The sequence below is a fragment of the Balaenoptera ricei genome, chromosome 7 (assembly GCF_028023285.1).
Source record: "Balaenoptera ricei isolate mBalRic1 chromosome 7, mBalRic1.hap2, whole genome shotgun sequence".
Lineage (NCBI taxonomy): Eukaryota > Metazoa > Chordata > Mammalia > Artiodactyla > Balaenopteridae > Balaenoptera > Balaenoptera ricei.
This window is the reverse complement of record NC_082645.1, coordinates 28,499,468-28,522,262: the sequence shown is the minus strand read 5'-3', so window position 1 is coordinate 28,522,262 and position 22,795 is coordinate 28,499,468. Positions and strand designations below refer to the sequence as shown.

At 37.8% G+C, this 22,795-nt stretch overlaps 1 protein-coding gene across 1 annotated transcript in view; it reads right to left on the bottom strand.

Annotated features, from left to right (window-relative positions):
- THSD7B (thrombospondin type 1 domain containing 7B) overlaps positions 1-22,795 on the bottom strand; it is a 594,306-nt gene that overhangs the window by 548,510 nt on the left and 23,001 nt on the right. The window contains exons 2-3 of the mRNA XM_059927090.1: positions 15,372-15,620; positions 2,824-2,993 (exon numbers count right to left, since the gene is read on the bottom strand). Coding sequence (XP_059783073.1) covers positions 2,824-2,993; positions 15,372-15,620 — 419 coding nt within the window. The remainder of the gene's footprint in view (positions 1-2,823; positions 2,994-15,371; positions 15,621-22,795) is intronic.

Here is a 22,795-nt window from a genome sequence, read left to right as displayed (position 1 = left end):
TCACAATCTATTGGCCTGTCTACTATTACTAGTAACACTTCTCACATTGATGATTATAGCATTATTTTGGCTGCAGTTAAAACACCACATGGACAATGAACAGCAGAACCAGGTAAATATGCCATAGGTGTTATTATACTATTCCGACAAACACCCTGAATTGAGGTCAAATGGAGAACTGGCTATCAACAAGAATAAGTTGGCAACAGAACTGCACGGAAGTCCCAATTCAGCCTCAGCATCCAGCAGGAGACTCTGAGGCCCTTGGGAGAGAACTAGCACTCTGTTCTGTTTTGTTGTTGTTGTTGCTGTTGTTGTTTTTATTCTGGTATCTAGATATTCTATTACATTTTATTTCATGAGAGATCCATGGAAATGAACCTTATTTTTTCTCTAAGATTGTGGGTTCCTCTAAGATGAGGTTCTTGGAATGCAGAATAATTAATTCACAGTGGATGGTGGGATTTTCAAGGAAGAAAAGTCAAGCAATTCCACTTCAGAGAGTGAACAGAGTATCCTGGAGCCAAAGGAACACTTAATCTTGTAGAAAAGTCAATTATGACTGAGAAAAGAGTTTCCAAAATCAATGCTATTAAAATCCCCTCTCCCTTCCAAATCTAACATAATAATTTAAAACACCCAAAACAAAAAAGCAGATCTTTATAAAAACTGAAATGCAAAAGATGTCATCAATTTTGGCCTTTGTTACTGCATTAGCAGAAAGGTTAGAAATATTTAAACTCTGCCTCTTTAATTGGGTAAACACTCTTTGGTCCCTTATAATTGCAATTCAATTGTTCTCTTGAACAATTTGACTTGAGCCAAGAAGAAATTTTCCTGTTGCCAGATTTGTCAAGGTATATCCATAAATAATAACAGCGGGAAATTAAAGCATTTATAAGAAAGTAAAGTAATGGCTATATAACCTTTCTGGTTCACTTCCAAACAAGAGCAAAATCAAACCTTTGTAATGATTACAAAGATAAGTAGTAATCTTTACCATGCCTTTAACGCAATGTGGCTGTTCTGTATTTTCCAATGCAGCAATAGTTTGACTACTGTATTCAAATTTCTACAAGAGTACATTGTTGCATTACACACATCCATGTGTATGTATCTTGTCCCCACATCTAAGTGCCCCCCCCGAGAACTGGGTTACCAGGCTTAGGCTTTCTAAGGGCTTTCTGTTTCCATGTGAACCAAAGTATTAATCTGGAAGTATGCCTTGGCCTAAGATTTTTTTCCTCTTTTTTAGATGCTTGAAGCACACTGTACCAGGGCTTAATAGGCTGCTAAATCTGCACTTAACACCCCTCCTCTATTTAACATCCCCCAACATGTAGCATACGACTTCCAATGTTAGAACACCATCCTTCCACTTTCCTCCTAATTACAAACTTCCTGCCCAGCATGTTTCCATTAAGAAAGCTGGAAAGATTAAGGTTGAAGAAACTTAAGAAATAGGTGATCGATAAGAAAGCTATTTTTACTAAAGAAACTTTAGGAAGATGAAGATGTCGATAGAAGATTAAATGTTGAAGCTGAAAATAGATCATAATATATCAATTCTACAAAATTCTTATATATGTGTTGACCCCTGAAGATCCTAGTACTGTAGACAACAGTAAAAGGGAAGAAGGAGAAAGTAGAATAGAAAGATCACCAAGGTCTGAAAGAATAATCTAAAGCTTTTTATCTAAATTCGTTCTTCCAAATTCAGAGGAGTAAGCACAGGCATGTTGTATGCTGGAAGAGAAAGTGTGTAAATTGTCACTTTCCAAAGGTGACATTAGAGAAGGAAGAAAATATAACTACTAATTTTTAAATAACTCTAGCCCTATAAATTTGACACTGTAACTTCAATTGTTGAAGCAAATGCTAAGGTGTCTGTAAAGATGATCCTTCTATGAGTCATGAGCTGAATCATCCAAGGCTATGGTCATGGCCTCTGAAATGATGAGAGGCCATGTCACACACACAAAAAAGGCACCTGGTATGAAAAGGTTTACAGGATGAAATGGATTTATTTCCACAATAAGAAATCTCACATCTTCTCTCTCTAACCAAGTCCTACAGCAGAGAATGTACATGCACACTCAAGGAAACATTCTCACCTTGACCACTTCTACAGAGGGCACTGTTGGGTTCCCCAATGTGCCTGGAACAGGCCATATATTTTTCTAGAGTGGAAGCATTACTGCACACTCTTAGCTTTTCAATCCATTGACTTAAATAAATCTGGGCCAGTTTTTCAGTACTTATATGTTATCACTATCCTAAACTCTGAAACAAATGGATTGTATTATACAAGCCTAATAGAGTGCATACCATGGAGAAAGTTGTTTTTCCTCCTCCTTTTCCTCCTTCTTAGTCTCATATTATTTAAAACCTGGCAATAAATGAATGCATCCTTGATATCTGAAAGTGATATGTCTGTAGAATTTTCCACACTCACAAATTCACAAAAAACTTCTCTTATAGAAAAAAAAAAAAAAGAATGCTACTAACTCTTCGCCACCTGACTCACTCCAGCGTACCAGCCCCTTAGCCTGTAGCAGTCATTTCTACTACAGATCTTAGGTATATTTTCTCATTTAATTTTCACAACGATCCTTTGAGACTGATATTATTAGCAGTACTATTTTGACTATTCCAAACTACTTCAAGTAACAGAACTTAAGGATGGCTTGTAAAGAGTCAACAAAACATTAAATTTGTGAATGCTGATGGTCCATTATATCAAGGAGAATATGAGAAGATGGTGTTGGTGTTGATTTCCCTTCCAATCAGCAGCAGAATCTGTCCCCAGAACTGGCTGCCTACCTTCCTTGGCCCTCTGTGCCGTGGATGCTGGTGTGCTCTGGGCACAGTACACCTCCCGGGTCTGGATCCCACCTCCACAAACGGGTCCTGTCACATGCCAGTGAGGGTCCTGCTGCTCGAGGAGGAGAGAGACTTGGCATTCTTTCCATTCAGAGGTCCTCCAGGAATACCTGTTTGGTTTGATTTGTTTAAAAGAAGAAGAAGAAGTAAGGAAAATACAAAATTCTACAGGAAACTTAAGTCATCGACATCAAATGTACGTAATCATCTCTCTTTCTAGTACCAAGTCTCTATCTATGGATAAAGACGTTTACCAGCTTTGAATACTAAATCCCTTTTATTTCCTACAGAAAAAACACAGCAGCCTATCTTGCTTATAGCACAGGCCCAGAGGAGAGAAGGAAGGAAATATGGATAAACAGTAGATATATCTCAGCTTTAAAGCTCTAAGAGAGTACAGAATCAAGGGAAGGAGCTGGAAACCAAATGAGCCTAATTCAGAGCAGATAAACTTGTCACGGGGTTTCATTTTACAAACCTCTAGATGACTTTGTGTGAAAGTTGGCCTTTTTTTTAATTAGTAGGCCAGTGTATGAATGTCTGAACATATTAGTTTAAACGGACAGAGATTACCTCCAATATTTCAACTTTCTTGATATAGGTATTTCTATCAGTTTGACTCCACTAAGATAAAGGTATACATATTAAAAATGAGTTCACAATGTGCCACTATATTTAATTGACAAGTACTTTTTTTTTTACATATACAGACATGCCATGGTTATACTGATTTAGAATATGTCTTCCTGGTTTACAACTGGTTGAGATACACACTGATAGACACACACATGCACACACACAAATAAAAGGAAAAAACACAGCGAAGTTTGTACATAACTTACAGAAAACACAACAACCATAACAACACTACACTCATACCTGGAGAATGATTTCAGACAGAATTTCCTTTTGTGGCTTATTACAGCATTCCTCAAGCCCACAGCATTAACATAACCCTACAGCATTCCCATAAATACCAGAAGACTCATTAGCTTCTGAACAGTAAACCAAACCTAAGAACATTCTCATATCCGCTGTACCATTTCAGATTTAAGGAAAGTTTTCTCAGTTATGTGATTGTTTAAAAGAAAAAGTAGCAATAAAAATAAACATGTGTCACCAAGGCCCTGGACTTACAGAAACCAGAGGAAAAATGAAATCAAGTAACAGACAGCAAAATCAAGAAGCAAATCTCTAAGAAACCTAAGAGTGAGCAAAGCCTCTCATGATGAGTGTCATAATTTTAAAAAGCTTGAAAGCTGAGGATCATCAGTCTTGTGAAAAGCCCACTGTAGAAAAAGAATTTGGACAATCCTGTGGGGTTTGTTGTAATAATTCTTCTCCCTCTGCCTCACTACTTGATCTTCACAGGGTTTTCCAAGTGAAAATCAGTCACCGGGCTGGGCAAGAGTCTGAAATGTAGAGTTCAGGTCCTCTTTATTACTAGGGGAATATAGACAATAATATGTTTCTAATTCCTGGACATGAGATCGAGAAAAGTCCAGGTCTTCCCAGAGACGGCCATTCTCCAGAGGTGATGCTCCAAAGCCCTTTCTCCTCACTAGACAGAGTTGTCACCCTTGGCTTCATGGTGACCCAGGCAGAAGGCTTGTCTCTTGTGTCTCTGAGTCTCAGGGTACTGGTAGCTCTCTTGTCTCTGGGCTCCCGGGGAAGGCACAGTGAGGTAGGGGTGGGTTATTGGATGGTTATCACATTCTCATTTCAAACCCTCTTCCTCCAATGATTCCGTAAAAGAAGAGCTCTCTGTCTATTAAGGAGGTCAGATATAGCCCTGACTCCAAGGCTCCTGTGATACAGTGAGCACATAAGGTAGGCAAAAAGGGGCAGTGCGGTATAGACAGCAAGCATGCTTTCGAGTCAAACCGACCTGGTTTGAATCTGAGTCTTGCCACTTACTAGTCATGTGACTTTCACTGAGTTCTATTTTGTAAAATAGGGATAATAATACCAAATGTGAATCAAGGAGTATAATAAATGTTCAATAAATGTTAATCCCCTTTTCTCTTGTGTCCTGCTACACCTGCCTTTTGTCCCCTGCTGACACAGAAAACACACACACACACACACACACACACACCCCTAACACTGTACTTATAAGAACTTAATTGATTTCATCCAAAGTCCTAATATTAAGGATCCAGGAATGCCATGGTCTAACTTCCAAGAACCAAAGTTCAGCAAAGAGCATTAAAGAAACTTACAGAGTTTAGAATTATAGCAAGTCACAGTAATTTGTTCACTTGTTTGAAAGGAATAGGCCATGCTGTATAAATTGCTTTTTCAATTAATTTATCATGACCCTATAAGCATTAGCAATGGAGGAATTTTGGAAGTCATTATGGAGAAAAATGAAAAGGAAAATTTAATGACTATATATATATATATATAGAGAGAGAGAGAGAGATAGATAGATAGATAGATAGATAGATAGTCTTATATAGAACAAAAACCCTGTTGGTGGCTTACTAACCAAAAACAAACACCCAAATTCTATTCATTGGCAAACAATGAATTCTCTAAAGATACAGAAGACATTTATCACTACTGCTATTGTTTACTACCTCAGAGAAAATACTAACCCAGAAAGAGGCAAAGGAAAAAACACACCAGTGAATGGCTTCTAAATTCCTTTTTAAAATGCAGGTCCTTTCATAGTCTGCCTTTTTTTTCTTTATTTTTTTCAAATGCACTATCTATGTTTAATCACAAATCACCAGAAGCCATGAAAACTGAACAGTCTGAATTCCACCAACCTGGGAAAGTGTCTCTAGGATCTGACAGAATAAGAAATCAAAGGAGACCGCTCAGCTAAACGTTGCTTGCTATCTCCTTTAGTAGTTGTTACAGGGATAGTCCCCCAGCCTCCGGACAACTTGGCTTCCTGACTGCCGGGGGCATTCTCTTTAATAGCTAAGTCCACGTCAAAGATCAGGCCTTTCCACCCTCTCTCTCCCAACTCTGATGCCTTTCAACCCAGCCTCACTTTGTCCTTCTACTTAGGAGAGAAACAGTGGGCATTTCAAAGGGCAGCGTCCTGCCTTTTGTGGGTGAGCAGCATTTTGAAACCAATTGTAGAAATGCCTCAAGTAAACAGCCATGACATGAAAACAATTAGTTGATCCTTCCTCACAGCCCCTTACGAACGTGACCTAGGATCCCTTTGTCTTGTCACACACCCCAGCTGAACAGGATAGACAAAGCACTCATTTATTCAGGCTTCTAGGGTATCATGACAAATCCCCCAAGTAATAATAACATCCAAAATGTTCTGCATGCTTACTCATTACCAGGCACTGCACTAACAAATCTAGGTGCATGACTTCATGTAATCCTGCCAACAAGCCTATGAAAAAAGTATCATTTCCTCTTTTACAGATGGGAGAATTGGCATAAAGAATAAGACATTTTCCAAGGTCACATGATTAAGTAAGTGAAAGAGCAAGATGCAAAGACAAGTATATCTGATTCTAAAGCACATCTTCTTAATGAAAGGATTCTCTGGTAGATTAAAATGGTGAATGGTAAACTCATGAAACTTGGTCTGCGGATATAAAAAGCAAGTCTGTAGATGACAGGTAGCTACCTGCCCAGCCATGATGAGGACAAATAAATGTTGGTCTTGGTCTGAGGAATTGCTTTCTGGGCTGAAGCAAAAAAAATATCATCAGTTGATGACAATGATACTGTCACTGACAACTGACCAGTAATATTTTACACTGCCAGTATAATATTCCTTCCAGTCTCAAACACAAAGACAGTTTGAGAATATCATACAGCCAATCATTTTATAATTTGAACACTGTGGTCACATAGGGTCAGATTTTAGCACTTGAAGGAGATAAGTACAAGTTAAAAAGAGAAACAAAATATAAACCAAATAAAGGAATCTCTAATTGTAAAAATTCAAATTTCCACCAAATGGTGCAATGACACTTTTTTTGAAGAGTAATGATTTTTCAAGGCCCTGAAGTCAAATTCTCCATTTTGCTCCCTGGTCACTGTGAATGTTAGGTAAACCTGCCATCATCTGTTCATGTAAAAATGACTCCAATGTCCCCACCATTAGTGAGAGAGAATACTGTCAGCCACTCATATACTGAATACACAGGGGAAACACTTGTGAAAGAATATCTCAGTTAATGTAAAGGTATGTATGAGAGATGGATGGCAGAAGGAACTAAAAAGCAGGACTCCCTAGCTCCCTAGGAACAAAAATAAGCCTGCCCAAGAGTAAGCAAATCATTTACTCAACCATGTGTTCATTCCTCCTTTCTTTCAAGAACTAATTCTTGAGCTCCAACTGTGTGCCAGGTATGATTTCTAACAATAGAAATGCATAGCAGTGAGCAGGACAAAGCCCCTGACCTTGGGAAGATGACCTTCTAGTGGGGCAGACAGACAGAAATGAACCAATACATAACACGGCATCAGTAACATGTCCATCAGAGAGAGATGGAGGAGGAGAGCTATTTCAGTGCCATGACCAGGAAAGTCTTCAGAATCCAGAATAAAATGAAACGGTGGGCATAAGAAAAGGTGGACAAGGAGAATTCTAGGCAGAAAGAAGAGCATGTTCAAAGGTCCCAGGGAAGGACAGTGCTTGGCACTTTCTAGGAAAGCACAGGGGCCAGTGTGGTTGGGATAGGCAGCTCAAGGCAGGAGGGAGAGGGAGTGAGAGACAGTCAGGGTCCAGGCTACAGAGAGCCTGGTGGGCTGAGCAAGGGCTGTGAGTGTAACTCCAAATGTGCTAGGAAATCACTGCCAAGTTTTGAAGAAGGCAATCATATCATGATGAGATTTAAATTTTTAAGGATCATCCTGGCCACTGATTAAAGAATAGACTATAAGGGAGTGGAAGAAGGGAGACAAATTTGGAGGCCTTTGCCAGTCCAGGAGACATGATGGTAGGGCTTTAACTGGGGCAGTCACAGTGAATGTGATGAGAAGTGATCAGATTCTGGATACACTGTGAAGGTGGAGACAGCCTTCTAATGGATTAGATGTGGATGGGAGATAAAGAGAGAAGTGAAGAATGATTCCAAATTGCTTTTGTCCCAAGTACTAGCAGCACAATTGCTTGGCACTGAATTCTTACCTGAGACAGCCCAGGAAAGGGGACAAGAACTCAGACATCAGGGCAACCATGTATTATAACTGTGAAATTCAGTTTTTCTTCATTTACCTTCTAGAATCTGCTTTCTGAAGCTTTCTCCCACACCTGGAACACATTGGCCTGATTCCTTCATATGTACCCCATAATTTAAGTCTATTCTTAGGAAATGATCAATAAATGTATTCACAAGATACATATTAAAAGTTAATATTAAATATTTTATCATTCTAAAAAGGTATACGCAATTTAAAAGAAGAAACCAAGATTAAGCCAAAGAAAGAAATTTCTAATGGTGGGAATACATATTCTCATGAAGAGACAGAGGAGACAAATTCTGGATTAGGAAAAGCTACTCGAGGGCCAGAAATTCAATCGCCCAAGTAGCCAGCTTGTCTTCCTGAGAGTGATGTTGTCTAACCCAAGGAATCCTGTACTCAAACCATTCTCCAAATTGATGGGAGGAGGGCAGAAGGAATAAGGAATGAATGCATTGTTCTGAAGCAAGGAATAGAGATATCCTAAATTAGCAAAGCCAAAATTAGAAAAGTATGCACATTTAGTGACTATTTTTAAAAGACTTCCATCCTACTAAGGTGACATAAAATGATTCTAATAGCACTAGGATGGCAGGACCATCAGAGTTTTATAGCAACCCCTGCCCTTTAGAATGCATGCTTTGTCACTTTCAGAACGCTTAGAATTGCTTACAAAATGTGAATTTCTTCTCTCCTTCTTCTAAAGGCTTAGATTTAAAGCAAAACAACATGGAACAGAATCTTAAGTGATTTAATGATGACAGACAAAGAATAATTGCATTAGTGAATGGTCCTGTTTTGACTAAGCACATATAGATTTGCAAACACTCTTGGAATTGAAACCCTAGTGCAAGGTATTCAAATTAAATGCGTGTATGTTAAAAATTAGTGTACTGCAGCAAGACTAATTTATGATAATATCTGTTGTCCTTTTAAAGTTGTAAATTCATTTAGAAAAGAATGAACTTGTCATTTTTTCCTGAACAGATGACCAAAATAAAGGGAGACAATCACGCTTTATACATCTTATGCTCTAGTAATCTTTTATTGAATAGAGTGGGACTATTGATTATGGAAAGCTATTCTGAAGTGCAAAGCTCTTTGCTCTTTGGCAGATGGCTTTGCTAGCCAAACTCCACATATGTATTATTAATAGATTTCTATCACTATGCACAGCACTTAGTAGTACGTTAACTTTCTTACACTAACAGGGGAACAAATCTTCCATCCAGGAGAGCTGAAAGTGGCACAACGGGAACTCATGAAACAGTATGCACCCGTAAAAGCTGGACTCAGTAAAAAGGCATCAGTCTCCTTCTGCTGAAACAATTTATAGATTCTTTGAAACTGTCATTTCTTTCCTGAAACAGATTCTCCTGAGGGCTCCAGGTCATGACTCCTTTACTCCTCAAGTCCTGCAAAGAGCTGCTTAATTAAAACAATTTTAAAAAAAAGCTTCCTTAAAGAACCCATTAATTCATTTAACAACCATTTACTGAGCTTCTATTATGTGCAGGATGTTAGGTGCTGTGGTAGACAATCAACTGAAAAGATACATTAGAGATGGTAGGTGACGTGTGTACCATTCTTTTCCAGAAGGCAAACTTACATATTCAGATTGATCTCATTACTAACCCTTCTCGAAGCTACTCTTATAACCAATGAAGACAGAAACTTCTTATCTGGAAAACCAGACACACTTAGCAAAAGCAAGGCAGCCACTGGGGACCAAGTCACATCAAGCTCTGTGTGTTTATTTCTTCCCTGGGTAGGCATCCTTATGTAATCTCCTTGATGATGCCAATTTTAGATGCTCTTTGTAAGAAATGACTTTGAATCCTTCACACACATCATATAATAAGTATCAGCCTGGAATAAAGTACCCTGTGCACAATATTGCTCTGGATCTGCCCCACAGTTAATGATTCATCCATTGTCTGCTGAGCATTTACTCTGAGCCAGGCACTTCTATAGGTGCTACTCACTCTAAAGTAGAGGAGAAAAATGCATTAACAAAAAATCCAGATACATATGTTTGGAATGATGTGCGGGAACATTACTAACTGTGAAACACTCTTAAAGAACATGGTTATCAGGTTCAAGATGCTCTAGTTTTTAATGAGTATATTACACAGGATTCTGAAGATGAATAAACTAAGTGAACACAGACTAAAATTTCCTGAATTCTCCAGCAATTAGAACAGTGACAGTCTGAAGCAGGTGTTGAACAAACATCTCTTCAAGACATGTCAACCCTGTTCCAGCACTCACTTCATTCCAGTGGGCAGAGGAAGCCAACTACCAAGCCAAGTTTTACTCACCATCCCTTCTGCTGGCACCATTCCTGGCTTCAACACTCATCTAAAAAATCCATCAACTAATCCCCAGAGTTTTCTCAAGGAAAACTTGAGAAAATTTTAGATTTTAGAAAATCTAAAATCGGGTTCAGTGCCTTAAAGAGATGGTAGGAAAAAACAGGCTGGTCACAGGGGGTTGTTTTAGAAGCACATCGAAGTGGGATGCAGGAGACCCCGATAGATCTCTCAGTATGAGTCTGCACAGACAGACCTTTTGCGGAGAATCTCTAGTTCACCCATAATAAACTCATACATATCAGAGATAAGGAGGGACAAATTATGAGACCCCATCTATTCAGTGTCAGACTGGAGTGCTGAAGCAATGTTTAGGAAATTGGCTTTTCTGTACAGTAATATCACACAGTCTATGTAATACTATCAGCCATGCAGCTTCTGCCTTGAGATTGTCTTTAAAGTTTTACTCTATGTTGGTCTTTATAACAGCACTGTCTTATATTCAATTTTAAACTTTAAATGATCATTTAAGAAGTAGAACAGCCATTTTGGTGTGAAAGCCTCCTGGTGAGGTGGTGGAAGTTGCAGGTAGGTCATCTGAGATGTCGCTTCCAAGAAAGATGTTGACATTTTTCAGTATTCTTGTGTGTTACAGTGTCTTCAGCCAAAACAGGCTCTCTGCTTAAGCACGAAGGATCTGGAGTCATAGCTGTTCCAGCATCAGGTTATGTCTCAGCTATCTGTGTCCTCTGCCTTTCCTTATGCTATCCAGTAAACAGGGCCACCTTATCATTTATGGTCTTAGAATGCTTTTCACCTCCCTCTTAGTTGAGATGTAGGATCTAATACTTTAGATGTTAATTAGGACAAAAGAAAGAGCCCAAGTGCCAAGGCATCTTATAAAACACATATCTTTCAGTGTTTTGAGGCAGAGAGTAACATAATGCCCAAAGCCATGATGACAATGATAAGAGATAAACACACCAAGAGAAAAGGTAGCCAGTGACAAGCAGATTTGTCCCATCTTTCTCATTTCTATCCCAACCCCATAATGTACAGCGTGAGTTCTTAGTGTTTTGTTAGAGGGGGGGAGCACAAAATTTCAAGTAGACTGTATAACACTGAAGAAAGGGGTTTCATGGAATCTATATATATCTTGGTCAAAAATAGCATACTTTTGAGATGAGCTTATGGCTACACAATACTAACTCCCTTATACAGTTGACCCTTGAACAATGTGGGGTTAGGGGCGATAATCCTCCATGCATTCAGAAAATCTGCTATAACTGATAGTCACCCTTTGCATCCATGGTTCTGCATCTATGGATTCAACCAACCTCAGATCATGTGGTGCTGTAGCATTTACTATTCAAAACTATCCGCCTCTAAGAGTACCTGTGCAGTTCAAACCCCTGCTGTTCAAGGATCAACTGTAGTTCCAAAATTTCCCAAGTTAGCTTAACATAGGCTGGCCTCTGTCTCCTTTCAGGTTAACTTATGCTAGCTGCCCTGAGGAGTTTCCAAAGTGTTCAGTCTCAGGGAGCTCTTCGAGAAGGGGCTCCTCATGGTCACAATTCCTTTCGTGGAATCATGCCTTAGGGATTGGCACACATAGTGTTCATAGTGAAAATGCTGAGCAGTGGAGTCCAGCTGGTGAGATGAGTAGCCCCCAAGCTATGCAACTAAAAACCGTTGTGAGCATTATGAACATGCAGGAACCAGAGCACATCTCTAGCTTATCTCTTCTTGGAATATTCTTCCTCTAATTACCTGAAAGGCTAATTTCCTCACTTCCTTCAAGTCCTCCCCCCAGATCCTGCTAGTTCAAATGAGGCTTCTCTAAGGACACTCTCTTTAATTCTGTAACCTGAGCTGACCCCCCATCACAGCACCCCAGAAGCCTCTATCTTTACCCTGCTCCAATGCTTCATTTTTTCCATATCTTGTACACAAAGTGTAGAGTTTATTTTATTTATTTTATTTATTTGGTATATCTTCACTAAAATTTAGGTCCCACAAGGGGGAGGGAACTTTGTCTAATGTGTTCTCTGAGGTATCGGAAACACTTAACGTACTGCTTGGCCCATAGGAAGAGCTCAGAGTATATCTATTGAGAAAAGGAACACATCTCCTATAGCAAATATGGTGGAAGGGTAAAAGCCAAACCGCGTTCTAAGAGAGGACATTTCCCTGCTGGGGAGAAGGATGGTGAATTAAATTGCTTGATGCATATGAAGTGCTCATGAATTCTGGGAAAGGAAAAATAGACATTTTTTTTCCCTAAGAGAATTTTGTTTCCATTTCCCTTGTTCACAATGAATTTTAATCACTGGTGTCCAAGTAGAAACAAAAGTTAGCACATGGCCTTTATGGTTTCCTGTGGTAGAGGCCACAGCTCGGATTTCAGACAAATAAGAATGTCAGCCAATGTTAATTTTGTTGCTATTATTTATACAGGCTCTTTTCCACCACAAAGTGGAATCATTAGTTAACACATTATTCTCCCTAGGAAACACTGGTTGGTATTTCAGTGAATTTTCAAAGACTCCTATTTCCTACAAATTCACTATCTGAGATTTTTAGAAAATGTCATACTCAGTAACATTTCCAAACAGCAGAACTAGAGGCCCAGGTTCATCTCCAATGAACTTTGTCAGGCTCTGTTTTCAGATGTTAAGGTTCAATCAAATGAAACTCAATACAGAAATTAATCTTGGGTACATCTTGAAGTATTACCATTCCATGGTATTTTGTTGGAAAAAAATGATATATATGAATACATGTGTATGTGTGTCTATAACCTTATCTGGGTGTGTGTCTTCACCATATTATCATTAGGGTCAGTGTGATGTATTGGAAAGAGCACTGACCTTGAAGGCAAGTGGACTTCAATTTGAATCCGAACAGTACCGATTTACATCCCTTTTACTCTCAAAAATGTTCTATTTGGATAATACATTCTATGTTATTCTAAATAATCTTTATAAAATCTCTGATATAGTTATTGGCCAACAGTAGATCTCAATAAAAGGTAGTCGTTCTTTAACAAAAGGTTATCCAACTCAACTTTCTCAACATCATCAAGGAGGCACCACTCTGATGATTCCAAGAGAATCATAATAGTTATTAACAAAGAAAAGAGAAGAAAAAAAAAATAGGGAGATGTCTATAAATCAAAAAACTATTAAAAATATCAGGAAGAGGTCATGCCATTCTGTGAAAGGAATGAAGAAAAAAGGCGCCAAGGTCAAGGTCATCATTAAACCCAGATTCTATTCCTAGCAGCCTAACATTGAGAACCCTCCTAAATAAGGCCTCCACAGGGAAAAAAAAGTCTCCAAATCACCCAGAAGAAATAACTTTCTACTCCATTAAATTACTACAGTATGCCTTCCAAGGAAAGGAGAGATTCTCTCGCTGAAAGAAATGAAACCAAAACCCACCTGCAAAGAGCAACAATACGAGTCAGTATTCGTGTAGTGCCTCATGTGCTGAGCGCTGGGACGGACAGTGCTAGTCTGTAGCTGTTCAACCTTCAACACAGGCAGTATAATTAGACACTTTTATTGAAGAGGGGAATGTCTTAGAGAAGTTGTATAGCTTGTCCAAGGACACACACTTTAAGTGTGATGGCGATGCAATTCTAACCCAAAGCCTATCCAAGTTCAAAAGGGACAGAGACCTCAGGTTTTCTTTCCAATCCCATGTTTTGCCCCATATTAGTGTCTTGAAAGATTGGACACAAACTCAATACAATTAGGGAGGATTCTGTGACAACAGTTTAATCTGTCAAGGATCATGAACTACATCTGCTTTCTCCGCGTTTCAGGCAAGAAGTGATGTAAATCTAAGGAGTCATTTTAGTAAAAAATGAACAATCAATATGTAAGGAGTATGTTGAATCGACCCTGATTTCAATGGTGAGGTGGAGGAAGTGACTTGACTATGAATGTGTAAACAGGAATTTGCTCCTCTATACCTACCCCCAACCTCAACCTCTGCCCCACCCATACATGCTTTATTTCAGGTTTAAGGAATAACCAGACCCATCAACAACACCAGCTGAGTTTGTAACCCACTTACCCTTTACATATCCCCAGATGATTAATTTCTACAAGAAGTTATTTTTTGCCTCATTTTATTTTTCACCGAGGGAGTGATCTCAAATCTCAGAGGCTATAAGAAACTATAGAAAAGTTCTATCTAAAATAGCTACAGATTTAAGATATAGTTCAGGGCAGCTGTCCAGCAGGAATTATTACAAATTCATCCCCAACAGACTTCTAAGCAGCCAGCCCCAGTGATTTCTGTCATTATCAGACTGAGCCCACTGTGAGCCAACAACCAGAGGAAAATGCACTGGAGGTCTTCACCAAGGGCTACACAATCAGGCAAAATATAACCAATATCAAGATATTAAATTCAGCTACTAATTTATGTCAACCCTTTTCTCACCCTTCTCTGGTTCCCTAGGGACTCTGTAATAGAGACAATGCCCAGAGCAGCAGTGACTTTCAGAGAAAGAGCACCCTTAGAATCAGGTGGCTGTCACTCATTAACTATGTAACCTCAGAAGTTATTTAATCTCTCTGAGCATCAATGGCCTTATTTGCAAAATGAAGATGCTTATGAATGGCTTCTTAGGTTGTCAAAAAATAGGTGTGACATGTCAGGTAATGATAACTAATGGTTATTAAGCATTTATGATGTGGCTGGTGCTGGATGAAGTAAGTACTGCTAGTAGAAAAGTAAACTGAGGCACTAGATTTAAGTCACTTGCCAAAATTCACATAAGTTAGAAAGTCATAACAATCACATAATTAGAAATAGGATTGGAGCCCAGGCAATCAGCACAGCCCATGCTCTTACCCCCCTAGGCTTTACTGCCTAATATGAAACTCTGCACTGAGTAATAAGTCACAGCTACAGTTATTGTTAACATCTCTATACCACATAAAATGAGATTATATAAACAACTGAACACTCATGCCAAAGAATACACAATACCTGGGACATGAGTGCAAAAGTTCTCCTTCAACGATGCAGGCCTCTTTCTCAAGAAGTTCAGGGCAATCCTCTCCACCTCCAACAGCAACGTGCTTCACGTTCCGGCTCCTGCTTCTAAATCCTGGCGAGAGGCTCCCTGAACGGCACGTCTTGGAGCAGGGGCTCCAGGAGGACCACTCGGTGGTTTCACAGTCTTTCGGCATGATGCAGGACTGGATGGTCACAGGCAAGGAATCTTGCATGCAAAGGCTGAAGGAATAGAAACAGAAAACAGTAGGCCGTAGACTAAATGGGTACAACCAACATTATGAAGTGCCTATTCTGGATGAAAAGAAAAAACCTGAAATCTGGGATAGCGTTCAAGTAAGAGAATTTTTTTTAAATGTTAGAGGCATCATGATAAGATATTGAAGGACATACATTTTAAGAATGAACGCTCTATTTCGTCTGAAACTGTGAAGTTATTTCACTCTCGCAAGACACATGTGTAAGGTGAGTCCACATTGTACCTTGTCCAAAGCATCATCAGAAATAATGGAGGTTCTTCTCATGTGCTTTCACCTCTGACACAGCCTATATTTACCCTTCGTTCAGTGGTTCCTAGGTGTCACACACTGTCCTGTACTTCACAGGTACTTTCTTACAACAGTCTCGTGAGTATACATATTATTATGTCCATTTGTATATGACAATACTTAAGGTCAGGAAGGCTAAATCATTTGTCTAAGGTCAAAGAAAGGTAAATGTAAGCTTTCGAGTATTATTCTGTCCATTCTTTTAAATACTGAGCAATTAAAAAATAAATAAATGTGGTATTATGTTTCTCCATACTGTTAGGCTCTGTGCATCAATTTCCTCATCTGCAAAACTGAAGTGCTTTCAAATACTAACAATGTAATTGGAAAACAGATAAATAAAAAAGATAAGATAACATGATAATGTGATGAATTCAACATAAAAGCACTTACAATGATGAGGAGAAAAACTGATGAGGCAGTGACAGACCACCTGGGAAAGCTGGGGGTAGGGGTGAGGCGGGTTCTAAGACAGAAGGACATCTGAGCTGCATTTTAAAAGATTAATGGGAACTTCTCAGGCACGGAAAGAAGACTATTTTAACTCAAGGAAGTAGCATATTTGAAGCCCTGAGATAAAATTTGTCCAAGGACACACAAGGATTCACTGTTTAACAAGGACCAACTGTAAAATTTTCAGGAATTTTGCAAGCCTGTTGATTTCATGTAAGTAGCTTAAAATTAGCCATGGTGGAAGTATTTACACTATAGAAACTAGCAAATGCCATAAATCAAGTCCCTTTACCTTACCCTGACCCTTTCAACCCCCAAAACTGGTGGTCAAATATTCACAAGCACACCAATGCGGGAAAGTAAAAGCCAACGTGTCAATTGTCATAAATGTATCCATTTATGACACATAAAGTTCAAAGAGGAATGTGGATAAATATTAGGTATGTAGTTCTTCAAAAGGGATTTCTGGAAAGGCTAAGGAATTTGGATTTAATTGAGCATTAAATAATTTTAAAGGGAGAAAATCAGACTCATGTAGGGAGACAATATTTTAAGTATTATTGGCATTTTTTTCTTTTTTTCACTTTGTCGTTGTTAGTGTTTCCCTTATTCAGTCAAAGGCATCCATTACTTTGGGGAAGAAAAGGATAATTTTGACAGGAATGTAAATCAAAGAAAGGGTCAGTGTTCAAACACTGACTTCCAAAATTGAGCCTATGAAACTTGGTGGAATAATACACAGGGTTTGGCAATAGTTCCTTTGTATGTGTTTAAAAAGAGAGAAGTATTAAAATATTTCCAAATTTCTGACTTGGGAAAGTATGTAGATTAAGGGAGCCACCAGCAGAAATGGATTATAGTAGACAGTGTGCAGGGGAGAATGAAATATGTTCATATTTGGCCACAGTGATGAGTAAAATATAGTGAGATTTCCATATAGATATTCATCATGAATAGGATGATGTAGGATTAGTATGGCTTTCAAATTAGTATGGCTTTCAAATTTCACAATGATATAAGATAAACCTTTGGTCCAATATTTTTTAAAAGTCTATTCAGAAAAAAAAAAAAAAAAAGGTCTATTCAGATCATATTATCCTCTTCAAAATGAAAAAAGCAATGAATACCTCATTACCATCACTCACTCCAATTAGATATTTGGGGGTCCTGGGATCAAGACAAAATAGGAAGAACCTCTCTTGAAAATGCCCCACATAAATCATAATGTATCATCACTGTACAATGTGGAGGAAAGAGGGAAGGCCCACCTATTTTTGGTTTATGATATAACAGAAAGCTGTTAATCAACAAGTTTCTCAGTTTTGACATTTCAGAAATTATTATTGGCTGAGTTATGCCCCTCTCAAATTCATATGTCAAAGTCCTAACGTCCAGTACTTCAGAATGTATCTGTACGTGAAGATAGTCTTTTAAATGTGGTCACTAGGGTGGCTCCTAATCCAGTATGACTGGTCTCCTTATAAGAAGAGATTAGGACACAGACACACACAGAGGAAGAGTATGAGAAGACTTGGAGAGAAGACAATGATCTACGAGCAAAGAGAGGCCTTAGAATAAACCAACCCTGCTGACACTTGACCCAGCCTCCAGAACTGTGACAAAGTTAATTTCTATTGTTTAAGTTACAGTCTGTGGTACTTTGTTAAGGTAGCCCTGGCAAACGAAAACAGAACTTTAATAAAGTTTTTAATTTGTGTATGTTTTTAGATAAGGAGTTTTAATTTCTCAGAAGGATTTTCTTCTTCCTTTCCTAAAGAAGATCCCATACTATACAGTTCTCTGTCTACAGAAGTAGTGGTTTGGTTCTTACCATTTCCTAGCTGTCACTCTCATCTTTCCCAAACTGACTTTTCCTATTGGACCAGAAGAAGGGGTAAGACTCCAACAGTACAAGTACTTGCATGGAGTTGCAGGGATTAATCAAGGCTTTTGTAATTTTGAAAAGGGCTCCTAATTCTTGGAATTAGGAAGGGCATATGTTCCACTGACTACATATTTACTTATTTTTAAAGTTATTTTTATTAACTTGCCTCCTTGGTTAAAAAAATAATAATAATAAAAGGTATGACATAGGGCCCTGGTCTAATGTGATCACTGAGATTTCTTTTTACCGAAATAGTGGAATAAGCACTAAATGGTGAATCAGATATATGTGTCCTGAAATTTGCATCACAATACATTAGCATGATCTTAGTCTCATGGCTACTTAGTTTCATTATTTGCAGGAAAAAAAAAAAAAAAAGAATAATAAAATGTGATCTACTTAGCTCCCCAGAGTTACGGTACCTTTCAGTTCAAGTAGAATCACCTTATAAACTAAAGTCCAAAACAAACATTCCTGCCTATACACAGAATTGGGACTCAATCTTTCCACAGAAGGTGGTATGCCTTTTTAATAAAACAGACATATAGTGTTGATTTATCTTTAAAAAAAAGAGAAGCTATGGTAATTAAATCTCCTTGAGATTTATAGAGTAGGTTGTCATTTGTAAATTACTTCACAAGTATTCAACTGTAAAGGAAATCTTTGAAACCAAAAATAACTCTGTGTATAACTGATTCACTTTGTTATAAAGCAGAAACTAACACACCATTGTAAAGCAATTATACTCCAATAAAGATGTTTAAAAAAAAAAAAAAAGAGACACGGCAAAAGAAAAAATAACTCTAGTTATTGTTACTTCCTCTGGAAATGTAAGGAAATCTCTTTACATACAAAATAAGGACATAGCTCTTAAAAGATAAAAATCAACAGAAAAATATCCTCATTTCATTAACACTTCAATTACCACTTTAAAATAGTATTAAATATCTCAAACATTCAGAAAAGTAGAGTAATGTAATAAACCCTCCCATACTTTACTAGCAAAGGCTAACATTTACTTCAGATTTCATTAAATAAATAAAAAATTATAAATTCAGGTGAATTCCCTGTGTCTTTTGCAATCCCAGTTCCATCTCAATTCCCCAGACACAGCCACTATCCTGGAATTGATTTTTATTATGCTCCACCACATTTTTATACTTTAACTAAATATGTACATCTTCCCAAATAGCATTCATTGTCTTGCATGTTTTTACAAGTTTTACTTAAATATTATTTTGTTATACATATTACTGTGGAAATTATTTTCCTCACTTAATATTATGACTTCTAGATCTATCCACGTTGATAAATGCAGATAATGTACATTCATTTTTTAAAAAAATAAATTTATTTATTTATTTATTTATTTTTGGCTGTGTTGGGTCTTTGTTTCTGTGCGAGGGCTTTCTCCAGTTGCGGAGATTGGGGGCCACTCTTCATTGCGGTGCGCGGGCCTCTCACTGTCACGGCCTCTCCCGTTGCGGAGCACAGGCTCCAGACGCGCAGGCTCAGCAGTTGTGGCTCACGGGCCTAGTTGCTCCACAGCATGTGGATCTTCCCAGACCAGGGCTCGAACCCGTGTCCCCTGCATTGGCAGGCAGACTCCCAATCATTGCACCACCAGGGAAGCCCTACATTCATTTTTATTAGTGAGTAATATCCCCGTGTGAATACAGAGCAATTTATGTATTCATTTTCCCATTAGTACACCTTTTGGTTGTGCTTAATTTCTTATGATTCCACAGGATTATGTATTAAACCTTCTTTTACATGTCTCTATGTTGTTACACATGTGTGAGAGATTTCCTGAGTATTTTTGCCTGGAGTTAGACCATAAATGGTCATGTAAACAAATATAATAGGTATTGTGGTATTTTCCCTTTCCTAAATGCTCAAAATTCTTGGTTTTATCAGACTTATTTTTTCCAAAATATTGAGGAAGTGCACTTGGTTTTTCAGGTAACCACTGAGCTTTATTCATATTTTTCTCATATCGTTAGTGATTACTCAGATTTCCTATCCTATGAATTAATCATTCATATTGTTTATCCATTATGGTAGGTGGACTAATGGTGCCCCAAAAATGTCCACATCCTAATCCCTGAAAGCTGTGAATATGTTACCTTACGTGCCAACATCAACTTTGCAGATATGACTGTTAAGGATTTTGAGAGGAAGAGATGATCCTGGATTATTCAGGTGGGCCCAGTGTAATTATCAGGGTCTGTCTAAGAGGGAGGCAAAGGGGCCACAGACAGAGAAGTAGATATGATAACAGAACCAGAGGCTGGGATAATACATGACCCAAGGAATGTGGGCAGCCTCTAGAAACTGAAAAATGCAAGAAAATGGATTCCCCCCTAGAACCTTCAAGAAAAGAAAAAAACAAACAAACACACAGAATAATGTTTTCATTTCAAGATTTCTTAACTTTTAGGCTTCTGACCTCCTAAACTATAAGATAATACATTTGCATTATTTTAAGCCTCTTAGTTTGCTGTAATTTGTTACAGAACCTGTAGGAAACTAATACATCTATCTTTCCACTCGGCTGCCTTTTTCATATTGAATTTCATAAGTACACACAAACAGATGATGATGACAGTAAATAGATATATAGAGAGAAATACAGATTCTTTATAGTAACCTGTTGTTTTCTCTATATGCTACAAATAACTTTTCCCATAATTTTACTTTTAATTTTGTTTATAGTGTCTTTTTGTGGTACATAACATTTTAGTTTGTTTTTCAGTCTTTCCCTTTACAGTTTGTGCTTTTTGTACCACAAACAAGATTTTTTTCCCCTATCCCAATGTCATAAGTTGTGCTCTCATATTTTTTCTTCTAGAAAAGCTTTATATTTCCAATTTGATATTTAGCTCATCGGTCAATTTGATATATATTTTCACGTACTGCATTTTATAGGAAGGATCTCCTATTTTGGAAACATCAACATTAAACACATTTGTCCTTCTTGTTTAACCTATACAATTCTGATTTTTTCCCCCTATTTTCAGTATTCTTTTCTTTCAAAGAGATTTCCTCAAAATTATCTTCAAACTTATTATTTTGCAAACATATTTTGCAAATTTTTAATGTCCAATATTTCTTTCTTATTTCCTACATATTTATTTTTAATATTACCCTGCTTTTATTTCATGAATGAATATTTAATATCTTTGACAATATTAAATGTAACCTTTTTTTAACTTTCATGATCCTTTGCTCTTATGGATTAGAATGAATGAAGTACCACAAGCACAGATTGGAAGCTCTTTGATCACAGGTGGGTCTCATCAAATAGTAAACATTTCTGTTGGCTGATTATGCGGAACTCAGACCATTTTATTGGAGACCCTCAAATGTTGGTCTCCATCTATCTTTATTCTTTAGTTCACCTTTTTCCTAAGATAAGAATTCTCCTATCTCTTGCACTATGTGTATAGAGCTGGCTGTCAGCTTTATGAAAACTGATTGGAGAAAGAGCTGTCAGGACACTCTCACAAACTATGGACGGATTTTCACTAACTGCATGTTCACAGGATGATGTTTCACACACTATGTTCTGCAGGTAAGGGAGTAATTTTTAGGCACACTGAACACATTTTTCATCAGAGTTGCTTACTACTAGCTATAATTCTTAAACCTTCCAAGAATCTTGTACTAGAACAGAATAGGCTATACTATGGTAACAAATAAACCCTGAAATCTCAATGGTTTAACAAAATAAGTGTTCATTTTCCCTTCACAAAGACTTTGATGCAGGTTATTCAGCCCTCTTAGAAGGCTCTTTTCTACCTGACGACTTAAGGACCCAGTTTGTATCCATCTTAAAAATTCACCATCTAGAATACATGGCTTCCAAGTTCACCATTAGGTAGAAAGGTAGAGAGAGCAGGAGGATGGCCCAAAGTGATTTATGATTTTACCCTAGATATGGCTTATGTTACTTCTGTCCACATTGCATCGGTCAGATCTCAGTCAAATGGCTCCAATATAAGTGCAAAGAGGACAGTGAAATATCTTTCTATGTGCTGTGAAAGAGGCAAAAATGTGATAGGCAAATGGGTTTGTGTCTGGTACAGCTGTGTCATGTAAACTGATTTGCTTCTTGCAGATCTTCCAACTGAAGGGGAGCATTCAGCTTTTTCTACTCTGCTAGGTAAACTACCACTCACTCATCTACTTTCCAGCTCCCAAAATTCATTGACATTTCTTTTTAGCTATTATGTCCTTTCTATTATATTTGTCCTTGAGAGTTCATGCCTTTTTTATTCCTTTACTGTTATTTAAGTGGGGTTCCAGAATACAGCAGTAATAAATGATTATGTTCAGTTGCCTTCTTTAACCAGAAACCTAAAAAGTTCTTTGACAAAAAGCTTTGTGAAAGCACATAATGATCTAATCTATAAATAAACAAATTCCTACAGAGCTAAATCTGCCCTACGCATGGAAAAAAAATACTGGTTAGAAGTAATTAAAAATGGATGAGTAAAGTTTTGAATAGT